This window comes from Haemorhous mexicanus, chromosome 1 (genome assembly GCF_027477595.1).
Source record: "Haemorhous mexicanus isolate bHaeMex1 chromosome 1, bHaeMex1.pri, whole genome shotgun sequence".
NCBI classification, from domain to species: domain Eukaryota; kingdom Metazoa; phylum Chordata; class Aves; order Passeriformes; family Fringillidae; genus Haemorhous; species Haemorhous mexicanus.
In genome coordinates, this window is record NC_082341.1 from 27,196,852 (window position 1) to 27,223,532 (window position 26,681).

The window sequence follows — 26,681 nt, forward strand, 5'->3', positions numbered from 1 at the left end:
TATCCAAAAGCACTTAGATACCTTATCATGAAACTACTCCTAGTTGAAGATCAGGAAGCTCATCATGCTCTGTCAGGCTGTTTGTCCATCTTGCCATACATGGTCTTCATCAGCAGTAGGTAGATAAAAAAAACCAAAATGCAATAATCATTCCTCCTCTGGTATAATCTCTCACCTTTCAGCAATAGCCATGGCCTGTCTCTTCCAGGCATAATAGAAGACAGTGATAGTCTACTCTGTCATCTCCCATTATAAATTATGTAAATAAGAGGTCTCCTTTTGTGTACTTGCATTGTACCTGGCATAATAAAAGTTAGAAAGTGACTTTATTACTTAATGTAACACCATAGCATTATCCCTCCCAGAGAAGAGTATTTAATTTATCTAAATCAAAATTGTAAAAATATTAGAATCCAGAAAGATGTAGGTTGCAGAAGTCTCTGAAGGACATCTGGTACAGCCACCCACTCAATGCATGCCTGACTGCAAAGTTAGATCTAACTTTGAAATTGGGTGAAGTTCCTTACAGTTTAATGTAGGTGAACTTTTAGCATCTGTGGAGATAGAGAGCCTTTCAGGGTAACAAGTACCTGTGTACTTGAGTGCCTTTCAGGATAACAAGTACCTGTGTAGCTGTATGAAGTGATATACTTGGGTTATATCCTGGTCTTCTAATCAGCCTTTTATGCATATACAGTCACATAAGAATTTTAGTGCAGAAATGTGTCACAATTCTGGTGGTAAAGTCACCTAAAGCTTGACTGGCCTTTGTGAGAAGACTTCTTAAAACTGTTCTGTAGAGCAGAAACTGCAAGATGACCACTGACTTTCACTTGTTAGGCCATTTATAGGCAAGGGGAAAAGTGTAGCAATCTGGAAGAGGAGAACCAATTTTTTCTGTTTTATACCTAATAGAGTATTATTATTTTGTCAGTTTTTTGTCTAAAAACAAAGGAGTAGATACAAATCTGGGTCTTACATTTCAGATAAATATAGTACTGTATCACTTCTGGTTTGTGTTTGACTGTGACGTATCACAGCAAAATGAAAGTAATTTGTTTTGGAATTAATTGGGCAGAACTGAAGAGTTTGGTGTAGAATGGTAGAGTAAGATACAAAGTCATACCTTTGCTTATTTTTACTTTGCTTCAAGAAATGTCAGAAGCAAAAGATGAGTGTTATCCTTATATTCTATAATGAAAACATGCTGCAGTTTTGGGCTCCTCCCTCAGTAACTAGAATAAATGTACTTTTTGGACAGCAGTAATAACAGTGCACTAAACAGAGGACTATACATTTATTTCACCATTAGATCTTGAATTTTACTGTTTAAATAAGGGCACAGGAAAGTGACTTCGTTGGTGTGACATGTGACATGCTGCTGCAACCCACCACACAGTGTTCATTCCTGCCATCCAGAATTTATCACTCCTGTGGTCTGGTTGCAGTAAGGTGTCACAGGAGCACTCCTCAGCTGCTCCAGGCTGAAGTAATTAGTTTTGTTTCTAGAATTTGAATTCACTTGAGCTACATTGATTTACTCTGGGTTTTTGGGAATGCTTATGTGCTCCTTTCTATTGTATATCATACAGCTGCTAATATGAAACCAAGTCTTGACAGTGACTTACACTGTCGTGCCTGGTTTTAAGTTGCTCATCTGAAATCAAGAATGTGCTGCAATTTAAAATGAACCCCAAATCACATCTGCATCTGTTTGCAGTTCTGGAGTGACTCAGCACTTGGACACTGAGGGATTAAAGGGTAGAGAGATCAGTGTCTGAGAAGAAACCTCTGTTAGATGTCTCTTCCTAAGATGCTGAGAGCCTTTAGTCAGAAATGGAGTCCAAAATAAGCCAGCAAATGATGGTGCTTATCAGTAGTTAAATCTACACAGGTGCTGGAGTAGCCATTATGTGATATGCCTTCAGCAAGTGCATTCCACTGTAGTTCCCTTTGGGTTTAATATTCTGGATTAGCTTCCTTCTAATTTTTTTCTGACTAATTCTGAGTTTGTCCGAGTAAGGCTTATATGACAAATTCTCTACTTTTAATGGTGAGATATGTATCAATGTTTTATATCTTTTTTTCTATTAAAGTAAATCTTTCCAAGCTGTTGTGACAAACTGGGAGCAGTATATATATCTTGCAATTTTGTATTTTGTTCACCATGGTACCTCTTGGCACGACACTGCAGGCGGTGTGCAATGATGCGTACATAAGTGAGATTTTTCTGTAGTCTCTGAAGCATATTTGCAAAGTTGTATTTAAAGATTAGCTTATTAATGTTGTGTTTCAGGGACATGTAGGTAATTACTTTTACAGCTATAGATGGGTGATGCTGTCTCGTGAATGCAAAATAGGTTTCCTGGCTCTGGCTGAATCAGCTCTTTGTGGTTTTCGATGCTATTAACCAGTGACTTACAAATACGCCGGTGACAGGCGGGGTTTGCATTCCCTACTCCTCTGTAAAAGCACAGGTCTTTTCCCCCAGTGCTTGCAGGGAGACTTCTGCAGGCCAACTGATAAGACTCCCTCCTGTGCAGGTAGATGCAATGTAATGAAATTGGATGTGTGTGCTGAGCTTTGTAAATAAAATGAGATTGACCCCAGCCATTATCTCATTTATCTCATTTACATTGTAAAATCAGTATCTGCACTATTGATTAGAGCATAATTAGTTAATTATGAACACGATAGGGCTTGAGCACAGCCAGCTGTACTGCTAAAAAAATAATAAAAACAATCCAAGGGCAAGAGCAGATGGAGATCACTCTATTAAAGAACAAAGCAAAGGTATTTCAGGTATGGAAATGCCTAATCAAGCTTTCTTGCTGTGAAGATGCAGCTGACCATTCTATACTTCTATAAGTAAAAAAATGTTTGTTTGGGGTTTTTTTAACTTTTTTTTATCATAACTACTTCAGAATTCACCTTTCTTCTTCACACTCCATTTTCTCCATATTTAGTGGGCATGTATCTATCCTCATTAATTGCTGGAATGAGGAACACAGCGAGTTTTAATTTTGATGCATAAAGTAATTTCAGGCTTGTTGTAACAGTGATAGTAAGCAATTACCTGTCAGCTAGAGGTAATTTAGGAGGTTAGCTTAGCTTGTCTTTGTGTGGAGCTCTGCTTTTATTTCCACAAAGTTTTCAGTACAGCAGCTAACCAGGCCACTGAAGATGGCCCACCACTTAATGGCTTTTGTAAATCATGTGCTTCACCATACAAATAGTTATCCACAAATAGCAGCAAGATAGAATATTTGCTAGTTGAAGTTTGAATATGTGACCTTGAATGAACAAGGATAAAAATTTCAACAGCCTGTAATATGGAGGAAGTGGCTTCTTTCCCTTTCCCCCCTGCCCATCCCAACAGTTTTGTTTGTCCTATTAAGCCATCTTCATGATGGGAGGATGATTCTTGTAAATGATGGTGCCATGTGACTCCTTTGGTCTGTAAGTGCCCAGAATGTGATGGGTGTGTGAGTGCATTTACTGACAGGCTGTGAGACTGGCAGCATGACATCTTTAGTGACCCAACAATTTCATTCTCTATAACTAAGTCAAAAATACATTGTGTTTTGTGTCACTTTCTCATTTTCTGAATGTGACAGTGGGATTTCTATCATTTTTCTGTTGCTAGACAAAAGAACACAGCTAATAGAATACACTTGAGGGATTAAATCTTGTTTTATTTGTGCCATTTTAACTTAGGTGCAACATTTGCTTTTGGAATTAGGAATTAAGAATGCCAATTTTTTTTTTCACTGTGGTGTGTGAGCTTCAGATTTTGTCCCCAGTCAGTCTCAGCAGACATTGATTGCCAGACAGCCACAGCATCATCTTTAACCAAGGTACAGTGGTATTCATCCCTTTTCCCAGCATCACACTCTGGGAACTTGAAATCAGTGAATTTTTGTTTTCCAGTACAGAATTCATATTCCAGTTAAAAGCAGTAGGAAGCAAGCATTTAAAAATATTTGGTATACTTACACTTTTATCACCATGCAGCTTTTTGTGTTTTGATATCTGAAAATACTCATTTGCATTTCCTCAGCTGTGCAGATGAGGATAGAAGTTATTAGTATCTGAAAACTTTCATGTGGATATTTTTAACTCATTCTAAGAAAATGCAAATTTTCTTCTACCAAACTAAACACTCTGAAGTGATAAAAATTGATGACAATAAATATTAAAAACATTGCGCTTTAGAATGGTGCCACAAGATCCATATTTAATTTCACAATGTTGTGGTTATTTCAACCCCACTTTGCAAACTCCCTCAGCATACTCTGAGGAAACGTGCCTGAAAGTGCAGTCAGGAAGTACCACATTCTAGATAAAAAATGGTAAAAATGTAAGAGATGCCAAAGAGTAATTTTAAAGAGGAAATGTTTTCTTTTGAACATAGAAACATATAAAGCTATTACTTTGTTAAAAAAAAAAAACAAAAACGAAAAATCTAAATTGATGCTGTTTAAATCATATGTAGATTTTAGAATTTAACTCTGAAAATACTCGAATTCAGTTCAGAAATAGTGTGTTTCTTTATTTTCAGTTACTTAAGATGAGCCTTAAGTTTACATGAAGGGACTTCTGATAAGCACTGCTCAAGTGCAAGCTCTTATATGCATAAGATTCCAGGTATAGAAATAGGTTAGTAAAAGTGTGCTGCTTTACAGATGAGAACATTCAGGTTCAGAGGAGGCTTAATCTTTTGCTGAAGGTCACATACACTGTTGGGATTTAGGAGTGGGACTTATCCCATCTCCCATTCTCAACCTTTTTATTATTTTAATACATCTTTCACAGGAAATAAAACTACAAGTATTCCTGATTTTTAGTAATATATTTCAACATTAAAACTCTTCTGTCTTTAAAAACTGAGGGTGGTTTTCTATTTTAAGTGTTTTCTTTGTGTGGAGTTAGATTGAGTCACTGCTAAGCAATCCTAAGGATATATATTGCAACATGGTATATCTCATTTTCAAAAAATTATCAAAACCATGTCAGTCCAGTGTTGAATCGTGTGGATAGTCAGATTATTGGTTTTAATTTCTGTTTAGCAGGAAACAGTACATGCCATACCCTTGCCAGTGCTCATGTGTTACCTGTGACTGCTAGCAAGCCCAGCCTTGGCAGCGAGGACAGAGTATTCACTGAAGTTAAACAATCATAATTGAAAACAGTTCCTTGTTTTTATTGGGAGACTAATCCTGGGAGCAGTCACATGAACATTTTGTTCTATTAATGCAGCAGTATGTGCTGTGAGTTGAATCCTCTTCCTGCGATGCACGGTCTGTTCTGTTGAGAAACAGAATGTTATGTCCCCCTGTCTTTGATCTGATGATGCCTGTGCCATGCTGTTACTGCAATTTTTGGACATTTTTGTGTTTGCACATACCACAGAGGAAAAATTGAGTGGCCAGGAAAGCAGAGAAAGAGAGTGGAGGGGGATTTCTTTTAAAATTTTGATTTTTAAACATATACTCTTTCCTATTTTTCCATCATTTATATTGGCTTTAATTCAGAGTTTAAGACTGTGTAATAATGAGAATGTTGCAAAGTAAATTTGAAAAAAGCTTTCCTTTTCATACAAAGGAATACGGGGGATATGCAAATAAAGAGAAATTCAGTAGGGTATATGAAAACCTCTATAATTTGCTTTGAAAAAAATCTATTTCTCATTTTGAGCTTTTATTATTCTGATTTAAAAGTCCCTTCTTGAAACACTCGTTCAACTGTAGCATTTTTTCTATTTGTGGTACATTAAAAGTAGGTTAACAGTAGCTATGCTGTATGTTTTGAGCTTTTTGTGTGGATTATGCATAGTGCAAAACACTAATGAATGGTTTATTAAAGAAGAACATAAATTTGTTGTGTGTACACAAAGCACTTTTATTAGTGAAAGATCACAGTGAAATCCTTTTAAATTAATGCCCTTTCCAGAAAATTCAGTGTGAATAAGAAAATATTTTGTACATTTGTTTATCAATCACATAGTCTTGGTGTAAAAAATGTAATTCATTGCTGTAAATTATACCTGAGTTATTTAATATGTGGGTGATTTTTTCACAAAGCTTTTCTTGAAAAACAACATGTGCAAAATAGTGTCTTAAAACTATGAAAAATAAATATTGTCATTGTCTAAAAAAGTTAAAATTTCTGGGAAAAAAGGGCGGTGAATGACATTGAATTATCTAAAAATATAAGCAATTTTTTTCATTAATTTGCAAGTCTTTGAAATGTTGTCATTTATATAAGATGATGACAAAGGTGATATATGAGTGTCTGCATCAGGATATTCCAGATTAAGCAGAACCTACTTGAAGTGGCTGTTTAAAATTACCCCTGATAGAAAATAGATTTTCTTTATTATGATAATGGATCAGGAAATCTTCTGCTGAGAATTGCAGGGAAGCTCAATCTAAAATAGTACAGAAGTACCATTTAATATAAATATGTATTTTGTTTTTCTCTTGCAGGTGTGATGAATGCAGGCTTTGCTACCATTTTGGCTGTCTAGACCCTCCCTTGAAAAAGTCTCCTAAACAGACTGGCTATGGATGGATTTGTCAGGAATGTGACTCTACATCCTCCAAAGTAAGTTAATGCATCCTAAAAATAGTTGAAGTATTCTGGTTTTTAGAGTTTTACTTAGTGTATGGAGTTTTTTATGAAATGCTGTGCATAGGTTTGTTCTGGTAGAAGGTGATAAAATAAAGATTTCCGATCTCTTCAAAAGAAGTGTTAAAAATCCCAGATGGTATGCAAAATGGAAATCTTCTTAATCAGTAAAGAAAATTTTACTATGCTAGTGAAATGCTTGTTTTTGATGTGCTCTCTGTGAGAAAGGTGTGAGTACAGATACTGTATCAGCATTGGTAATATTGACAAGAAAAAGTATTTCAGGAGTACTACAGAATACAAACCTCTAAGGACAGAGAAAATGCATGTGTTCTCTAAACAAAGGAAGGCGATTTGAATTACTAAATCTTTTTCTTTCACTGAAAATTCATATGAAGGTTATCAATACTTTATATTGATTGGCATGCCTTGTTCAAATATAACATTGTAAAACTAGATTTTTGGCATGGATTAACTCTTTAATAATACTGAAAGTAATAGTATTCTTTTATGGCACTGACTTTTTAAAAAATAAAGATTTTGATTCTTTGTTTTTCTACACAGAAGCTTCTTTAGCACTGGCATTCTTTTCTGTCATCACCATAATCTCTGAAGAGACACTTTCCCATTTATTTTATAAGTGTATTTATACATCTGATAAGTGTATAAATGCATCTGATACCTCAGAGTAAAAACAAGAGAATTCCAAAAGTCTTCAAGATTTTTTATGTTGCTGCCCCTTTGTATTTAACAGAATCTCTTACCTAGTAAGTGCCTCAGTATTTGGATACACAGGGACACAGCTGTGATGAGATGTTCTCATATGTTACTTGTCAGCATACTTGGATACTTAAACTCTGTCATGCATTTACTTTTAAGATTGGCTAATATAGAATGTTCAGGGAGTGGTATCATTTTTTGGCTTGCTAGTGTCCCTTTCCAATTCCAAAAATATGTTACTCAGTTTCCCTCTGGGGGATTAATCAAATTGTTCTTTTGTAAGAAGGTAGGGAGACAGACACAGGAAATTAGCTGTCCACTACAGTTTGGACATCAAGCAATCTTTCTTGAATACCACTTACATGCAAGAGACATTCCAAGAGTGAATTAAAACTGTTATTGAATTTCTGTCACCTGCTTTAACTAAAATGGGCTCCTGATAACATGAGTTAAAATCTTGTGTCTCTTGTATTCTTGTCTTGCAAGTTAACAGAAAAATCCAAGGGTTTGTAATTTCTAGTTGTGTTTTTCTGGCGATTAGTACATTGTGTATCCAGGTACAATTTTCTAGCTACTTCGTGAGTTAAATTAATTATGATGGACTTCACTTATTGCAAGGTGTGTTAATTTTAAGGAGTATTGAAAAATAAAATGTTTTAAAGAGTAAACAAAATTTTTCAGTAGAATGATTATACATTTTGTGTTAATCGGTGATTACAAATTTTAAAAATGTTCTTGTGTCTGATTTTCATTCATAAAGATTTTTAATGAGTAAATCTAAAAAAAGTCTCTTGCACTTTCAAGTACAGGGAAGTGGAATTGGATTTCAGTGAAAATGTGATGAATATGAAAGATACTGAAAAAATTGTCTTATGGGGACTCCTTGTGGTTTTGTTTAGTCACTTTCATGTAGCTTTTCTAGGAAGCTGTGCAGGGAAATTACTCTGATAAAGCTGTATTGCCCTATATGTTCCCCAAAGCCTTTTTTGGTAGCTTTTTTCTGTTTTATACTATGCAGTGTAATAAATTCAAAAAATATTATATCAAATTAAACTCCTTTCAGCCATAATGTGAATCTGTTTTTTAAAGGACCAAGATTTTCTTGTGCTTCGTAATTTTCAAATTCTTTGTGCTACATGGCTTTAGGATTGTGTATTGTTTATCTGTGATTTTTCAAGCCAGGAGGAGCTGATATGGTAAGGCTTTTTCTACCCCTCTACCTTCTCCCCTTGAGAGAATACCTGAGAGCAGGTATTCTCTCAAATGTGTGCTTGGAGCTCAGGAGTGAAGAAGTGTAGAGAGAGTTGGGTCGTTTCCTGCTCTCTGCCTGACCTGTGGATGAATTGCAAGCCTGAGCTACTGAGGATTTCAGTCTCTCAGTCACTCACTGCATCCAATTTTTGATGTGTCACCAGGAAGTTACTAGTATAGATTATAGCAGCAAAATGGGATTGAATTTTCTGCTTTGGCCAAGGAGACAATTGTTTAGTTCTCATTCTTTTGACTTTGTTCATCTGTTTTGGTTCAGTTTAAATCACTTATAATACACGTTTTAAAATTCCCCAACAATATATCTTCATAGCACTATAGGGCCTTGAAAAGAATTTGTAGGTAAAAGACACTGTTACAATGACAAAGAGGTCATAGTGCTGAGCTTATAATGGCTGTTAGTTTTTACTTCTAATTATGAAATTCAATTTTAGATGTTCAGGAAAAGTTGCATTCTGCTGACAGCAAATAATGCTATTTTATTTTCAGATTTTGCCAAGCACTTGCAGGTGTCAGCAGTACAAGGCATGTAATTTAGCAGTAATAAACATGTGATTTAAATTGTTATCTAGCACAGACATTGGACATGCTACTTCCATTTTGCTCATCCTCATTTGAGGACTTTCCAGCAATTGTGTCAGTTTTTCCACCAGCGTAGCGTATTCCCATATTACCCTGCCTGTCAAATAATAGACAGACAGTGACTTTGCTGTAGGGCATGAGGGCAACAGCTTCTCTGCTGGTAATACTTGCTGTCACTTCTTTGGAATGGGTGATGCTCACTACTAAGGTCTGACAAGCTCTCTCATCTCAAAAACAATGTAGATTTTGTTACATCACATGAAAGCTGAAATAAACTTATAGGGTCTCCATTTTTATAACTCTGTCCAGTCACCCGGGAAAGGGATTACAGTGCACTTTCATGACTGCCAAACAGCACTATAAATCAATATTTTCCTGAAATTTTTTATTAGTGGTATTCAGGCTTAATATAGACACTTGTTTCAACTTGTTCTAGTTGAATTTAAGAAAGATAAATAGAACATAAACCAAATAATTCAGTATCATGACACAGTAATATTTGGTAGGAATAAATGTGGCCTGACCATTTTTTCAGTTATGTACAACAAGATCTTACTATGAAGTCTCCTTATTATTAGATGTGGGCCTCTTTCTATTGCCTTCCAGTGAAAAAATACTGTTTGAAATGTCTCCTTCAATTTTAAACTTTAGCAAGGACCAAGGCAGTAAGGAGTTTAAACATATTATCATGGTGGTTACACTGACCATGGTAGTTAAGTTTCTATCTGCTCATCTTTGCATGTCATCTGTTTTGCAAAACACTGCAGAGTATGTGTCAGGTCATTATTTGAGTGCTGCAGGATCAGCTGCCTCATCTCTAGATTTCTGTTTAGTTTCCTTTTATTTCATTTCTTTACTGTACTGCATTTTTTCAGTGGAAATAAATTGTCAGTATACATGTCAGTATCATGAATTCTCATCTAAACCCTTCAGGAAAAATTTTCTGGAACTGCAAATACACAGCACACCCACCCTGGCAAGTAATATATTTTTGTACACATTTTGTGTTCAAAAGAAATCATGGATGATTTTGCTCATTAGCCAGATAGAAACATTTCTTTGAGTATATTTTGCTTCCACACAGTGAATATGCAAATGTATTTGGACACTGTAATATTACATTATTAAATGTTTGAAATAATATTCTAAGTTTAAAACAATTTTTAATGTGTAAAATGTATTTCAGACCTCTAAATTTGATCAGATGAAAAAGTGCACAATTCAATTCCTGTAGTCCATGGAATTTTATTCTAATCAAAACCCAAGTTGGTGATTAAGAAAGTCTGTGAGGAGTGCAGAAGTGTCTGATCTACTCCTGCATTGTGCAGGTGACAATCACATTGTGGTTTATGGAATTTTCTCTTTTTCACTGACTTTTCTCCAATTATGGGAGGCATTTCCTCACGCATGTAGTTTCACACAAGTGTGTTGAAAATTAAACAATGAACCCAAAGACCTAATGTTAACCTCCCAAAATTTAGGAAATACCGAAGTTGAGGGGGCATGCAGTGCTTTAAGTGTTTTTTTGGCTGTGTGTGACTTTGCAGCCTTTAATCACTTCATGCTATGATTTTTAAATTTTCTTTCATAAGACCCCTCCCTTTTCTGATTTAGCTGTTGGGGGGTCACTAAAAGGGATTAATTTGGGTTGAGAATTAGGAGAAAATCTGTCTTTAGTTTGCAAGGCATGAGAACTGAAGTAATGATTTCAGAACTGTGGAAAAAAAGGTGTTTGACCTTATGTTTGAAGTAGTTGAGTTGTTACCAACAAATTGAATTTTATCTTGGTCTCATCTCAGAGCTGCTGTGAGTTCTAGGCAAAATTAACATTTTCAAATATTTGATAATTTTTTTCTCCTTCTTTACTCTTGCCCAAGTTGGATCCTTGGCCCGACGTGTAAAAATGCTGAATTCTCTGAGCTGAAGTGTGTGTCTGTACACACAAGAAAACCCTATTTGAATGTAACAGATGAGGTTGGCATGCAGTAGTAATATAGTGCTTAATCCTGCCCTAAATATGTTTTACATGTGCTTATTTTATCATTCAATACAACACAGTTTTACATACTTATATCTAAATTGCATTTTAAAAAATATGAAAAAAAAATCTATACAGGTCTTTTGAATTAATTCAGACTTGCTCCAGTTACATATTCTGATAAAGGATGGCCCTCATTTCATCACCTTAAATCACAGAGATTGTTGCACCTTCTTTTGAGGACAGAACATAGAAGCAAATGTACTGCCATCATGGAACCTAGCATTGCAGCTGAAAAATGATAAAAGAATACTCCTAATAAATCTGCTTGCTGCTTCAAGCAGAACATAATATAATGGGAAAAAATGTTCGGTTTCTATGCAACATTTTCCAGCCAGAACTTAAGAGTATTTTAAGGCAGTTTACAGAAAAATTACATAATGGAATTTACTAACTGTATTTTTCATCCACGGGTGTGAATATTATGATCTGTGTTTTGATATGGTCATAAAGAATGATAGAGTTAGACATTTTTGTGTTTATTTATATATTTTAAAATCTCTTGAGGATAGTTTAACTAGCGCTTTGGTTTCTTGTGTGACGTAGAAAAATGTTTTGTAATATAGCAACTGGATAATATTTGGTTATTTTGAAGTCATTGTTATCTTCCTAGGTTTGTGAGGAGCACTAAAACATTGTCACTGGAGTGATTTCCTTAAAATTGAGCAAGAGGAAATAAACAAAATCTGTAAAGCCATATGAAAATTTAGCAAGTCCTTACACCATTTATGCCCTCTTTTAAGAACTTAGCACAGAAATGGGTTTCACTACCAAGATGGTAAAAAAAAGAGTGACATTTTAGTGTATTGCAGTGTATTCGCCTGCCTGAAGTATTGCCAAATGTGTTTTAATATTTGTTTCCCAGGTATCATATTTTTAAAAAATGAGTTGGCACAGCCTCTGTTATTTTCTGGCAAATAGGTACAATACATCTATGTAATGAATAATTTATACCATAAAATGTTCCAAAAATAATCAGCCTTGAAATTAACTTAAGTTGGGACTTGATTTATGAATAGTGAATAAGTTAGTTGGTAGTAAATCCCCAAATTAATCCAAAAACTCAGATGCATTTAGTTGGCAGAGGATTCCCATAGTCTAGGTGGGAGGTTTAGGTTTTAATCAAAAAAAAAAAAAAAAAAAAAAAAAAAAAAAAAGGTTAAGCACTGAAAAGTATTTCTGGAACAGATGTTTACTTTTAGTATTTTAATTCTTTTCTGCATCAAAATCAGTTTTACCAGTTCAAATATTTCCTAGTGCTGACTGCCAGATCCCCATCATGGGCTTCTAGTGCAGCTTATGGACTTTTTGGGTGCAGCTTAACTATATTAAAAAAAAGGTACCAGAAAATGAATAATACAATATAGCAATGTCTTTCATAATAAAAAACATTGTCTGAAAAAGTCTCTCTTTGAAAGATGATAGTTCAACTAATACCAGCCAGCTGTTTAAAGAATGAATAAATTGGAATATAGGGCTGTTTTTTAAAATGTTTTATTGTTGTTTCAAATGAAAAACAAAATTTCTAATTCTGAAAGATAACACTGGGATAGATCAAAAAAGTAATGTAAAAATAAATTGCCAAATAGGAGTGCAAAGTGAAATACTTTTTTTTTTTTTGCATTAAACTTTGACAAAAAAAGGGCAGTTAAAATAAACCTGCTAAGAGTCTCTTTTCCCTGTGGTTCTTAGAAAACTGAGATTTAAACATGCACTGCAGTCTTAAATTACACTTTTTTGTTAAAAAAAAAAAAAAAAGAAAAAGAAAAGAGCCATTTTAATGGCACTTAGTCCAAAAATTTTTTGGTTTACGAGTTCATTTTCTTCCCCCTGTTTTTTTTTTATGCAGAAGAAGGAAGAAATCCCTTGCTGCTTACCTTCATTTGCTCATTTTTATAAACAACCCAGCAATATAGAGTTTTCTTCAAAGCTGAAACTTTGCACAATGTTCTTTGTCTTAGTGTGAGAGCCGTAGTTCTTCACAAGCTGCTCCATCCAGCTTGTGTCCCTCTCCACAGGGTGCTTCAGGCTCAGGCTGCTGCTCCAGTGGGTTCCCAAGTCCTGCCAGCACACCTGCTCCAGAGTGGGCTCCTCTCTCCATGGGGACACAGCTCCTGCCAGGAGCCTGATCCAGCACAGGATCACAGCCTTCTTTGGGCATCCACCTGCTCTGGTGTGGGGCTCCTCCACGGGCTGTGGGTGGATCTCTGCATCCCTGTGATCCTCCCTGGGCTGCAGGGACACACGCTGCCTTGCCATGGGCTGCTCCATGGGCTGCAGGGGAATCCAGCTCTGGCACCTGGAGCACCTCCTCCTCCTTGTTCTGCACTAACTTTTGTGTCTGCAGAGCTGTTCTTCTCACTCCTTTCTCCAGGTGCTGTTGTGCAAGTTTTTCCTGCTTCTTAAGTACATTATCCTTGAAGCATCACCACTGTTGCTGATGGGCCCAGCCTTGACCATGGGTCCCTCTTGGAGCCAGAAAAAGGATTTTTGTCTGGTAGGAGTAATCTCCAGTAGGTGCCTCTTGGAGCCAGGTTGGCTCCATCAGATGGAGGAGAAGCTTCTGACAGCTTCTCACAGAAGCCACTCCTGCAGCCCCCTGCCCTGCTGCCAAAACCTTGCCACACAAACACAATACAGAAATGAAGCAAGTTTATTTTTATGAGGCTTTGTATTACACAAATCAAATTATAACTGAGGTAGTCCTACTTTTCAAAAGTTGTCTTGATCATTTTGCTTTGTTGTGATGAAAAATACGTTACTGAAGTAAAAACCTGGATGGCTGAAATTAGAAACAAAGTTGTTCATTAACTATTGCTTTGGTTAAAATACATAGCCAAGTCCAATTGCCAGTGGAACATTTAAGGGGTACCTGATTAATATAATACTGGAAACAAATCATATACACCATAGAGGTTGTACATTTTTAATGCATGTAATGTAAACATACACAATCTAATATTCAAATGACTAAAGCTCTGGTTTATGTATAATAAATATTACTTACTCTAAGGTAGTGGATAAGGAAGCAAAATCTCTTCATGGGCAGCTGTTCAAAATGCTGCTGCTACTCTGTACCTTCTTTAGGTTATGCTTCTAACAAAATCTGCTTACAGTTATGGTTTATCTGGGTAATAGTTCTGCTGCTGGACGGTGACTTACTCTTCCTAAGCCATGACAAAATGAAATTACAGCCTACGTGGCTTGTTGCTGTAGTACTGAGTGGCAAGAAATCTCTGCTGGGAGCTAGCTGCAGTTGGGAAAAATCCAGAAATCAGCTAGTGTCATGATTGAAATAAAGCCACCAAATGTGCTTTTATGCTAACGCAGCATGAGAGAATAAAAAACAAAAGCAGTTTTTGAGCTCTGAGCAGCATGCCACAGCAGGAAGATTTTATGCATCCTCTTTGGTGTGCACCTATCCATATTCTCAAAGAATGTGAGAAGGTTGAAAGAGGAGTAGTGTATAGGAAGGACAAAAGAAACAAGGTTACTTGCACCTTACAGAACTGTAGGCTTTCTCTTCCTTGCTTTTGAAATTTGATTTCTAGATATGTACAATATTGGGAAGCATTGTGACAATGAATTTTGCATATTGAAGATGCTATATTGAAATGTAAAAGACAGGAAATACTGGTTTTAATGCAAATTTTCTCCATTTTACATACCTTTTCAAGTGAAGTCACAAAAGGAAGATACATATGTGTCACAGTTGCTTCATTGTAGCTTCCAAAGAACCATAGCTTACAGCACTGATGTACATTCAGATTTACTTTGTCAATCCAGTTTTCATCCTACTTCTATAGTTCCTAAAATAAGGAGCTCTTTGGGTACTGATAATTAGGGACTTCATGCTGACAGTGGAGCCATAAACAAATTTAGCAATAAATTGTGATTGATCATCACTACTTTCAGTAATAATCAGTCTGGAAATTTAGTTTGTTATACTTAGTTAGTAGAATGTGTTTAATTTGGTAATGTCTGGGGAAAAAAAACCTATGAATAAAAAGTTTGTAACTGACTTGAATTTTTAAACCTTTTGGGTCTTGATTAAATTCTTGAGTTATATGAGATAGGCTTCCAGGAGAGCAGTATTAAAAAAAAACCCACATTTCCATTGTGTGTAATCTTGTTTGATTTGAATATTCATCAAGAATTAAGTAGTCAACAGGAGATTGCAAGGTGTGTGCTTTGCAATGACTTAAACAGGGACTCCTGATGTGCAAAGGTATGTCTGGAGGCTGGTGGCATCCTGTTGCACCCTAATACTGCAAAGTGCTGTTCTGTTTCTTACAGATTTCTGAGATAAATTTCTAAATCTAGAAACATATTTCTTGTCCCGTGCTTTACATAGAACTAGAAGGTATGTAATTAAAGAAGAATTATATATTTTAATTCCTCATTAGTCCAGCTTTAATATCCTGCAAATTATTTTAGCACATCACCTGTAATCATATTCTATATGACAGAAGAATTAGATCTTAAATTGATAGTCTCTGTATAAGATTTGAACACATTATCATAGTTACCTAATTAAGTGCTCATGTTTACTCTCAAGGTTGATTTTATTTTCAAGTCTTTCAAAGAAATGTAGCCATATATGTCACTCTAAGTAATGTGTCACTTATCAGTATAAATTGCTAATGCTGCCTGGGCAAAATCCAATCATATTGAACAAGGAGAGAAAAAAGTGGGGAGGAAAAACCAAAAAAAGTGCCATTTCATGAAGTGCTAGGCAAGTAATGGATTTTAGTACAGTCAAGATTTGCTTTTCGTCATTATGTTAGATAGTGGAAGTGAGGTTCAGTTGCCATTCTCAAACAGAAATTCTCTTAGTGGTAGCCACATTTAATCACATTTCCCAGAAGACAGCTGGATATTGCCAATTCGTGCTGTGTCAGCCCCTTTCTCTGCAAAGGAGTGTCTCATCACTTGGATTTTAGCATTCTGTGGCAGAAAAGTTCCATCCTCTTAAAACTGGCTCAGCAGATAGCTTGTGTGGGACTATAACTGCAAGAGCATTACGATCAGTACTACCAAGAAAATGCACTACTATTACGTGGAATTTTAAGATGGCTTTTGAAAAGATTTTCACAAAACCTTTAAAATGTATAGTGCCTTGTTAAATTCTAGTAGCAATTAAGTTTATCTTAAATTTTTTTAGTAAATGTGGCTCTGGTAACTGTTGAAAATTATTATCTGGTTCAGTGGTTTGAAACATCTTTGTGCGTGTTTGAAAAGCCTTAAGTATATTTCAGCTGTGACAAACATTACCAAAAGATTTTATATGTGGAAAACCTTGGAATCTGTAGATATCAAAATTTTTTCTAGCTGCTAATCTCATGAAGACGGAAGTGCAGATGGTATCCTTTCAGATGTGATATAAATAGCCAAAGAAAAGTGTCAAAAAGAAGATAAAATAGCAAGACAACTCCATAATTGTGGAAGGTACCCATAAGTGTTCTTCGAGTGAGTTAATCACATGACATACTTATTTTTGGAAATAGAAGGGTGTCAGCAGAGTGATAGAGCCATTGACATAATGAATATTAAATCTGTAACCAGTCCAATGCAATAAATAAGGATACATATGAGGTACTAATATTTACAAGCACATTTTGTATCACATGAATATGCATTTGCCCTACCACATTCTCCTACTGCATAATATTTCCACTGCTTGTTTAATTAAATGTATTGTACAAGACAGGAATTGCAGAACACAGTGATGTTCTAAATATTTTGTTTTGTAACTTGCTGGTGGTAAGAAACTTCTTGAAGGTTTTTAAAATGTTTGTTTCCATGTAATGATAACTTCAAGAATCTTAACATTTAAAGGTAATTATGAGAAAATACAAAAAGATTGAGATTTGGGAGCTGTAGTCTATTAATCTGTTAATAATTCTCTCACTGAATGAGCTATTGACCTGTTATTGTTCATATGCTTTCTGGGTATAGCATAGACAGGGACTGAAAAGCTCCTTTAAATAAAAATAGTCAAATAGTCAGAAGACAATAGATATGCTGGCTAATAGACAGTGAATCATTTTACCCACTGACTCATCCCTCCATGCAGAACAACCTGCTTCAGCTAAAGAACAGTGAAATGGTTTAGGCATTCCCTTGGGGATATTATTTTGAACCCTCTTAAGAAGAAGAGGAGGGAAGTGAGCTGAGATATTCCCTGTGATATGGAATGTGTTCACCAGTTAATTCAGGACAGCAGTCAAACCATTGTCTGAAAATAAGGCATAAAATATGTCTGTCTCTCTTATGTTTTCTCTTTTAATTTGGGAAAAATTAAAATGGAAAAAAGTGGGGACACTTCTTAAACCCCAGAGAGCTTCCAGTGAATCTCAGGAGGAGGAAGAGGGACTGTTGATGATCCAGGGTTACGCTGCTGTACTCTGAAAAAAGCTGGTACTTAAAATACCCTGTTATTTTGGAAAATCCTGTTACTAGCTTAAATGGTCCTACATTCTGGTATGCTGATTTTGATGGATTTTATTTTGGTTAAGGTCAGAAATGCATTTTTGAAAAGAATTACGCAGTTGCCACCAGCGGCTCTGCTTTGTTTCATATTATGGAGTGGTTTTAGGAGTGTGCAAAGTGAATTTCTGTCAAGGGGCACTAAAGCCTAGGATGTATTCTGACTGCTAATGGGCATGCTGTCTTCATGACCAAACTAGCTGTATCTTTGAAATATGTGCTCTGCATCTGGCTGGTCCTCAACACCAACTGCTTCACTTTAAAGAGCTGCTCCCGTCACACCACAGTTTCCTGGTATTGAAGGTATATTTGTGTTTCAGTTTCATCTATTAAGATTTGTTTTATTCCTATTTTGATGAGATAATTTGTGGAAATCTTGTATTAGTAGTCTCAAGATCAAAAGCTTAAAATTAATACACAGATGTATATTGCTAGAGTATCAAATTTCATCATTTGTCCATTTGTATAAGCACTGTATGCTTTTAACTGAAAGCACCTGATCTACAGTGATAAGGAACCATATTTAAGAGTAAGGGACTTGTTGTATGTTTTCTAGAACAGATGAGAGAAAAAAAAAAAAGGATTTTTGTCTGGTAGGAGTAATCTCTAGAAAAAAAACACCACAGGGAAATTTAAATATGCTTCTAGGAATGAGGCAGTAAAGTTGACATTTTGTGTGAATTTAGCCTCATCATTCCATGTATCATTTGCAGTGTTCTTAATTAGGGAGGAATGAGGAATTTCCAGGCTGTATTTTAAAGCTGCAGCAGTAGTTGTAACCTTTCAATTCCTATGAGCTCAGCAAAAGATGGCTGATTAATGTCACATCTTAAACTGTGTCAACTGGGCTGTTCATTCCCTTTCTTAGTAAACATCCCGTTGTCAGTGCAGCTCAGTGTGCCAGCACAACATATCCTAGTGTTTTAGCTGGCTACTTTAATTAATAAGAGTATGTATGCATGTTTACTAGTATAAAATTAAATGGAAATTTTCTTTCATTATTCTAGTGACTAGAATGAATGAAAAAATCAAGGGCACCCACAAAATAGTGTTGCTGACATTTGTTTGAAGCTTCTCAAAGGATGTAAAGGATGCTTTTTTAATTTGGCACATTAAGATATTAGAGAGATCTTGGAGTGTGTAGGAAACATTTTTATAGAAAGCTTTTTATAGAAAGCTACTGTTAATTCATTCTTTAAAAATGTTTTTATAACTTTGACTTAATGTTTTGCTTTTCTGCTTTATCAGTTGAAAATAAATGATGGTAGTTTTTAAGAAGAGAAAGGGACAGGAAGAATAGGAGTGAGAAAAGCAGGATGGCAAAAACAATGGGACTGCAAGAAGTGCCCTTGGCATAAGGGAGAGCTGTAAGCACGCACACATTCATAAGAATGAGAAAATTCCACTTGGAAAATACACAGAAACCCTTACAGGGGAGAATGGGGTGAATTAAGAAATAGGATTGCAGCAAAGTGGAAAGGAGGATTTGGAGGACACACTGAGAGCTTTCCCCTGGAGAAGTGTAGAGTGATTATAGAAAACCCCTGAAAAAACAGGAGGGTCCCATGTAAAGTTTATTTAGAGAGCTATAAAACTTTTGTAATAAACTGCAAAAAAGGGATGTACTGCGCAATCACTTTCTTTTCTATTTGTTTTTATTCTGTTCCCTTTATTTTTCTAGTTTGTCTTGCTATTGGAAGAAAATTCTGGAAGTGGGGAGAGACAAAAACAAGTCTTGATTTAAAAAGTAGCCTTTGACAATTTTGTGATTCTTTTGGTGATCACACATTTTACTATAACCCTGTTTTGCATTATGTTGGGAAAATCTGGACTTCAAGGAGTTGAAAACCAAGAATCAGTGCTGAAGAAGATGTAAGGAGCTAAATAAATATTACTTAAAGGACTTCTCAAAGATGAAAAAACCCCCCACAACCCTATGAATGTGCTGACCCTGTCTTGAGAATTAAGTTAGATGGTACAATTTAAAGCTTTGTTCCAACATCTGACAGACACACTCTGCATGCTGATGCATAATATCTGAAGATTGTGTGCTTGAAAGAAAGCCTTTTTTGAGCTACATTCTATTTTTGTTAGAATAAAGCAGCTGCTTTTTTGGAGCAGAGATCTTCTCAAGTGTTCAATCTTCTCATTCAAGTTAAGAATTAGCCAAATATTGTGAGCAAATTTTGTGTATGCTTTCTTCCAAGCTGCTGAAGTAGACTAAAGCAAACTACTCTGACCATAAATAGTGCAAATGTGCAGCTTGACCCTAAGAGATGAAAGTAAGTTTTCTTCTGTACCTTACTCCCAAGTTGTCACTGCCTCAGTAATCCAAAAGCACAGAAAGTTTGGAGCATTTTAAGCATGGCTTGAAAAGAAATACAGCTGGGTAAAACTTTCTTTTAGAGAGACTGTGTGAATGGATGCTATGATCTGCCCCTGATCATAGCAATAAAACTGCTTAAGGAAGGAGACAACTGCCCCCCCAAATGTAGCCTTACTAATGGAGTTACTGTAGCTGCAGCACTTCTCTCCAGGAGTGATACCAGATGACCTTGTACATCTGTTGTTTAGAAAATCTTGCTTTAAATGTTGGGTGTAAAATGCCCATGTAATTTTGTAAATATGTCGAAGTCAGTAATTGCAATGCTATCTAACATACATACAGCTACCCAGTAAACATGTACCCAGAGTGATAGCCCAGTAAACATGTACCAGATGAATGTTACATGCACCTATTGCATACACATATGGTGTGTGAACTGCACATCACCTCTGTGAGAGACAACAGCAGCAAAATCAGAGTCCATGTGTACTGTGGCTCTAGATGCTTGGGCTGTGCTTGAGAATTTATTTTGCAGCTCCTGAGGTTTGGGTTTTTGGGAGGTTTTTTTCTTTTGGATGGTGGAAAAAAAAGATTGGAGAGATCAGAGCTGTACCAAAGAGGCACAGGGAAAATGAAATATCTTGATCCAGCTGTAATAAATTATGTGTGTACTGTCACAAAAAACTTTTTGAACTAAATAAAATAACATCTATAAACTCTGTCAAGTAGAAAATGAGGAGAAAAATAACTTTTTAGGCTATAATATCTGCCTGTAACCTAATTCACAATAAAAAAAATATAGCAGAGCAATACATAGGAAGGGTGTGGACAAAGAAAGGGAGAAAGTACTGAATTCCTTTTACATGCACTGATAGCATAGTACAGCAGTCTTGCCAGTATATTAATATCCTGCAAAAAGATATTCATATAAAATCTGTTGCTCTGGTGCACCAGATAATTACCAAATTATGCAAGATATAGGACATTTAACACACATACACACAGAAAGATAGATATTGGGTTTTTCCCTTTAGGGAAGAAATTCTAAAAATTCCTGGTGATGATATACATGTTCATGCAGAAATTTTTGGCAATAGTTTAAGCTGTACTATATCTGTGGTCAGTAGTTTTAAGCCATGACAGTAACAGAGAAGCTGCATTCCTTCTTTTATACACACAGGATGAGTTTAGTGTTTTCACTGGCTATAATTAGAAGTTTAATTCCCTTTTTGGTATTCTAATGTGGTTTTATTAATTACAGCACTTTAAGAGATAATTTTTAATACAGTTCAAAGACTTCTGGGATCAGAAAAGGCAGCTATTGAAAGGGTAGCTAAAAGAGTAACTTTTGAATGTTGGGAAATAGTGAATGGTGAGAAAGTAAAAAGGAAATACAATAATCCAGGAGACTTTGATTGAGAAGGTGGAGAATCCAGTCCCACGAGAGGTAGGATTAGTACACTGAGTAATGGAAATGTAGAAAATATGTGGGCTAGAAAGGGGAAACTAATTCAGGTTCCAGAGGTCAGTGAATGATAATACCTTCAAACAGTAAAATGTTCTTCTGTTTTCTGTTTCTATTTGCATGTGATAAAGTTAGAAGAATAGATTAAAAAAAAACATTTTGAGAGTGTTCTTTCTAGCTTTAAATATATGTAATATTTTTTCTATTTGAAGAAGGCATCCAGAGAAAACAGAAGACCCTGTTTCCTTTGATAGTTTAATCAAACACTTCTAGTAAAACACTAACAATAGTAGCATGATTATTTTAAAACAAAAGCTTAAGTGGGAATTCACCTTTTGCACTTGGAAAGCTGGGTAGATTTCAAAGATGCAAGTATACTTTGTCAGTGCTGTAGTTTATTGGAAGATAAAGGGATAATAAATTGGAACAGGTGGGTATTTATTGGAAACTTTTACCCTTATTAAGTCCTTCATATTGCAAAAGGAATTTGTAGAAAAAAAGCAAAACTAGTGTGAGGCTAAAGAATGTAATTTAATTTCTATATTTGAAAAACAGCTAATTATAAAAGGCTTTTCTTTTGTTTCTGTTTCTAAAAGAAGGCAGAGGTTTTAGAGACAGCTTAAGGTTTATTGCTTGAACTGAGGTGGTTTCACAGTGAGCTGGAAAGAGACCTTGTTGTGTTAACAGTGTATAAACATAGAAGTCATCATCCCCTTCTCCAGAGAGAGAAAATAGCCAAGGACATAACAACAATGTTGCCTCTGTGACTGGCAGGATAGGAGGTTAGCACGTGAATGTTAGAGGTTGCATTTGTAATTTCCTATCTTTGGAGAGGGCAGAAGAAAGGAGGATATTGTCAGATGTTGAATAAAAGCAGCATGAAGAGAATGACAAAGGCATAATAAAAGACAAAGGGAAATTTTACAACTGTGGAGCATGACTTCAAAGTTTAAAGCCCATTTTCTTGCTTCATTAACTAACACAGGGTAAAATCTGAGGAACAGAAAGTGATTGATCTTGTGAGTAGATGGGGATAAACTCTGTGTTTCTCCCTGAGGATTTGCTTTGCCACCTGTGAACTGTGCAGAGCTACAGATATCTTGTCTGCTGCAGATCCTGTGAAATTCTGGCTAAGGTGTTGCAAATATGCCCCTGGGGTGTGAGAATAAGAACAGTAGGAGTGGTTGCTCAGCTGCTGGAGTGATGTTCCATGGTCTGGGCTGGAGAGGCACTGTGTGTCTGACCCAGGAAGGCTTTTTCTCTGCAGCGCTGGAAATAACGCTCCATGAGCGCTTTAGCACTTCAATAAAAATGTGCTAATTTCATCCAGTAGTGCTTCAACTGTAAGAAGCTGTCTTCATGTTACAGAAAGGCCTTTTTCCCCCTTCACTTCTGTAAGACTAAAGGGGGACAAGTATTTCTACTTTGTTACTGTTAGAAGTCTTTGTTAGTAACTTTGGCGTCCAATTCATTACTGCAGTCATGTTTTCACAGCCTGGTGTGAGAGATAAACCCTTTGCAAATGAAGACAGCATCCATTTTCTTTCTACCTCAGGCCACACAGAATTGATTGGGGTAATAAAATGACAGTAGGATGTAATATACTGACGGCTCTTTAATTTGAAAACTAGTTCCAGGCTGATTCAAAACTTGTTTAAAGCTAATTTATGGCTTGTGTAATTCTCAACTGGACCAAGGTAAAGGATGATATATGAAAAGCGATGCAGAGTTAACATAATATATTCAAACCTGTCAGCTTGAAATCATCTATAAAGGATTTGTTTCAATCCTATTTCAGTTTTGTTCTAAAGAAGCAATAGCAGAAAAGGTAGTGGCTGTTAGGCTGGTGTGAACACTGTTTAAGACACTATTTTTCCATTATCATGTTTCAAATGGAAATTATTGAGCTTTTTAGGAAAGCATTTTATGCATAGTTTAAAATATAAAAATAGACATTGGTTTTTCATTTTCTTTAAAATAAGAAGCAAGTTGGGTTTCTATTTTGTTGTGTCACTATCTGTGCTGACAGTAACATGGATTGGTAAATACAGCATTTTGCTACCATGATGTTCACTGTGTGCTTTGCCTGTGTATGTATATATAGACTACACATATCTGTATCCTATTTACATATACCATGCATACCTGTATATGTGTCTCAATCTGGAATTAAAGGTCTGAATTAAAGGTTTTTGAAAACAAAATGTGAAAATAGTGAAATTCCTAAATTAAGCCACAACATCAGCATAGCATAAAACATAAACATCTCCCTTTGAAATCTATCGCTTTCATGTGGCTTGCAGATAAAATCCACATCTGTTCTGTATGCATTATTGATTTTTCAGCATACTGTGTCAGTGTTCCTTCTGCACAGAAAAGCACAAAACTGAAAGCAAAATATGTGCTCCTGTATGGTAGATGCAAAGAGTAAATACACCAATTGGAGTGAAGGGAAGAAGAGAACCAAATACTGCAAAAACTAGTAAGCAGATTCCATCCCAGGACTAGAATACCTGATTTGTTATGCATTTGTGTCAACATACAATTAAAATATGATTTTTTGCAGAAAAGAGACTGATCAAGCCTATGCAGTTGTGTTATCTTAGACTGCATGAGCATTTATGACACAGGAAAAGAGCCATTGTTAAAAACAGGGCTGTCTTTCTTACATAAACATAGCAAAATGTCTACACATTTCATTTCCTCTTCAAGGTTTTCTAAGTCCAAGGAAGTTCATGTTCTGAGGAGCTTTGATCAAAATCTGCATTTTTTAGGGAAAAATTTATTACTGAGAATTTGGATTTTTTTTTTTTTTTTTGTAATGCACTTGTATTTTCACAAAGTATTTCTACATTTTAAGGAAGCTGGAAGTACCATTTAGTGGCTTTCCCCCACAATTTATTAATTATAATAACTAAATACTGTGATCCATTATAAAACTATGTATTGATCTGTCTGACTTGAAAATGCAGATTTGTGATTTTTCCTGTGTAGTTTAGAAAATGTAATAAAGAGTTAATGAAGTGGGAAGGGCTTAAGTACCAGAAAAGTACCAAAGTAGTTACTGTAATTATATGTCCATAAACCACCACGTCCATCACTACTACAGCTGAGGCTGACAGATCAGTGATAATGCCATTGTCATTGTTTTCATCATGCAGGACCTTGAAAAAATAATAAAGTGACTTCAAGACAGTAAATTTTAATTTTTTTTGAAGTATATTTTTCCTTTTAACAACTCCTTGGTAAAAATATTGATTCAGGTCAGTGGTAGTGGTTTTTTGTCTTTCCAAGTGTAAATGCTGCTAATCCTCTTTCAGGTTGTTTTACTTGCCAGAATACAAGTACCAGGATTTCTAACCCAAACTGTTGCTCACTTGGCTACATATTGATAACACACCTGAGAGCAGCTCTGTGAAAGTTCTCATTTGCACCTTGCAGCATTTTTATTGTAGTACCATCCATGAAAGGATCTCATTCCACTTACTGAATATGTCTCTTTCTGAAAGCTGTATTTCACATGCTGTCAAACTAGTTCAGAACAACATAGATTGCCTGTGTTACATACTTAGATTGCAGAATAGTCTGGATTGGAGGGGACCCACAAGGATCATCAAGTTCAGCTCTTTAAGTGAATGGCCCATACTGGGGTCAAACCCAGGACCTGGCATTATTAGCACCATGCTCTGACCAACTAACAATGTGAAAAGAGATAATAAAGCCAGAGCAATTGGGAAGGGAGGCATATTTGCTTGGATTGGTTTCTGAATAATAAAGTAAATTAGGTTTCCATCCATCTCTCTAAAAATAGAAGTATTAAATTAGCCAGCTGGTTCTTAGGAGAAGCATGGCCAAGCTGCTGGAGAAGAAGATGCTCAAGATTTGGTATAAAAAAGAATCCATGGCCCTGTTGTGACAAAGGAATGTGGCAGGAATGTAAGCTTACCAAATTGCAGTTGCTCAGGTAATTTTTGAAAAGCGCTGTTTATTACTTTAAAATAGCAAGTAAATGAAAGTGGTTGCCACTATTGTCTGGCCACAGGTAATAGCAGCATAACAAAAGCTTGTTCAGGTACAAGATACAAGCAAAATTCAAGGAGAAAAATCACTGAACCAACAGATTCAGACAAGTGTATAATTTTCTTCCAGCAGATGTGTTTGTTACTTTTGTTTTTGTAAGAAGCGCAGAAGAGCTTCTGGAAACATATTGAGCTGATAAATGGCATTGATTTAACTTTCTCAAGGAGAAAACAGTACTGTTCTATACTCAGAGTGAGCTCATGGCTAATTGAGTAAACAAGAAAAAATATCCCCAGCATCATAGTTCACTGGGACCAAACTGAGGTGGCCTTTGAGAGAGACGATGTTTGCCTGTACAAGTCCAGGGAAACCAGTGAGCTGTCACGATGAACATGATGTAAATTTCCTTTGATGGCATATATAGCATGGGGAAAATCAGATTTTTATTATCAGAATGCCAAAGATGTTTGTCCTCGCAGTTCATTCTGTTTGGCTGATATTCTTCCAAGATACCTCATTTTTTCTTCGTTCCACAGATGCAGCATTATGCCCATAAAACAATTCAGTGCAATGGCAGTTGCATTTCACTGTTAACATTTTGATTGATGGTATTCTTTAGTCTTCACTAAAAGTTTTTTTTTTTTCTGAAAGCCTTTTTTTTTTCCCCCTAAAATATCTTCCTCATAACAAACCTGAATTTTAAAGTGTCATGTCACAAAATGGTCCAGAGCATCCTTTTTCTATGTCTGAGAGAGGTGATGCAATGAGAAAAGTGTAAAAAATCTTTATTAGAAATATTTAGGCACAGAAGTATTTTTTCCACTTTGTACTCTTTGGGAACTCCCTCCATGTGTTCTTTTACAGTGTCTGGTCTCACCAGATGTGATTCTCTGTGTGATTCAGTAATGGTTGTTGGACCACTGCTAACTTTTTCCCTTTCCATGCAATGGACTAAACTGCAATTGCTGAATATTATCATTATGAAATTTTAATTTATTTCTTACAGGTTGTTATGTTTGAAAACTTAATAATGAGCTCTGCAGCTTGCAGTTTCCAAAAGTATAATCTTGATTTCCTTGCAATTAGTGAATGTAGAAAGAAAGTGATATAGCAAAAGCACATACTCTGCTTGCTAAGCAATG

At 35.8% G+C, this 26,681-nt stretch overlaps 1 protein-coding gene across 2 annotated transcripts in view; it reads left to right on the forward strand.

Moving 5' to 3' along the window:
- PHF14 (PHD finger protein 14) overlaps positions 1–26,681 on the forward strand; it is a 160,888-nt gene that overhangs the window by 100,382 nt on the left and 33,825 nt on the right. For both annotated transcript variants that reach the window (XM_059843854.1, XM_059843863.1), the window contains exon 17: positions 6,489–6,606. In XM_059843854.1, the coding sequence (XP_059699837.1) occupies positions 6,489–6,606 (118 nt within the window). The remainder of the gene's footprint in view (positions 1–6,488; positions 6,607–26,681) is intronic.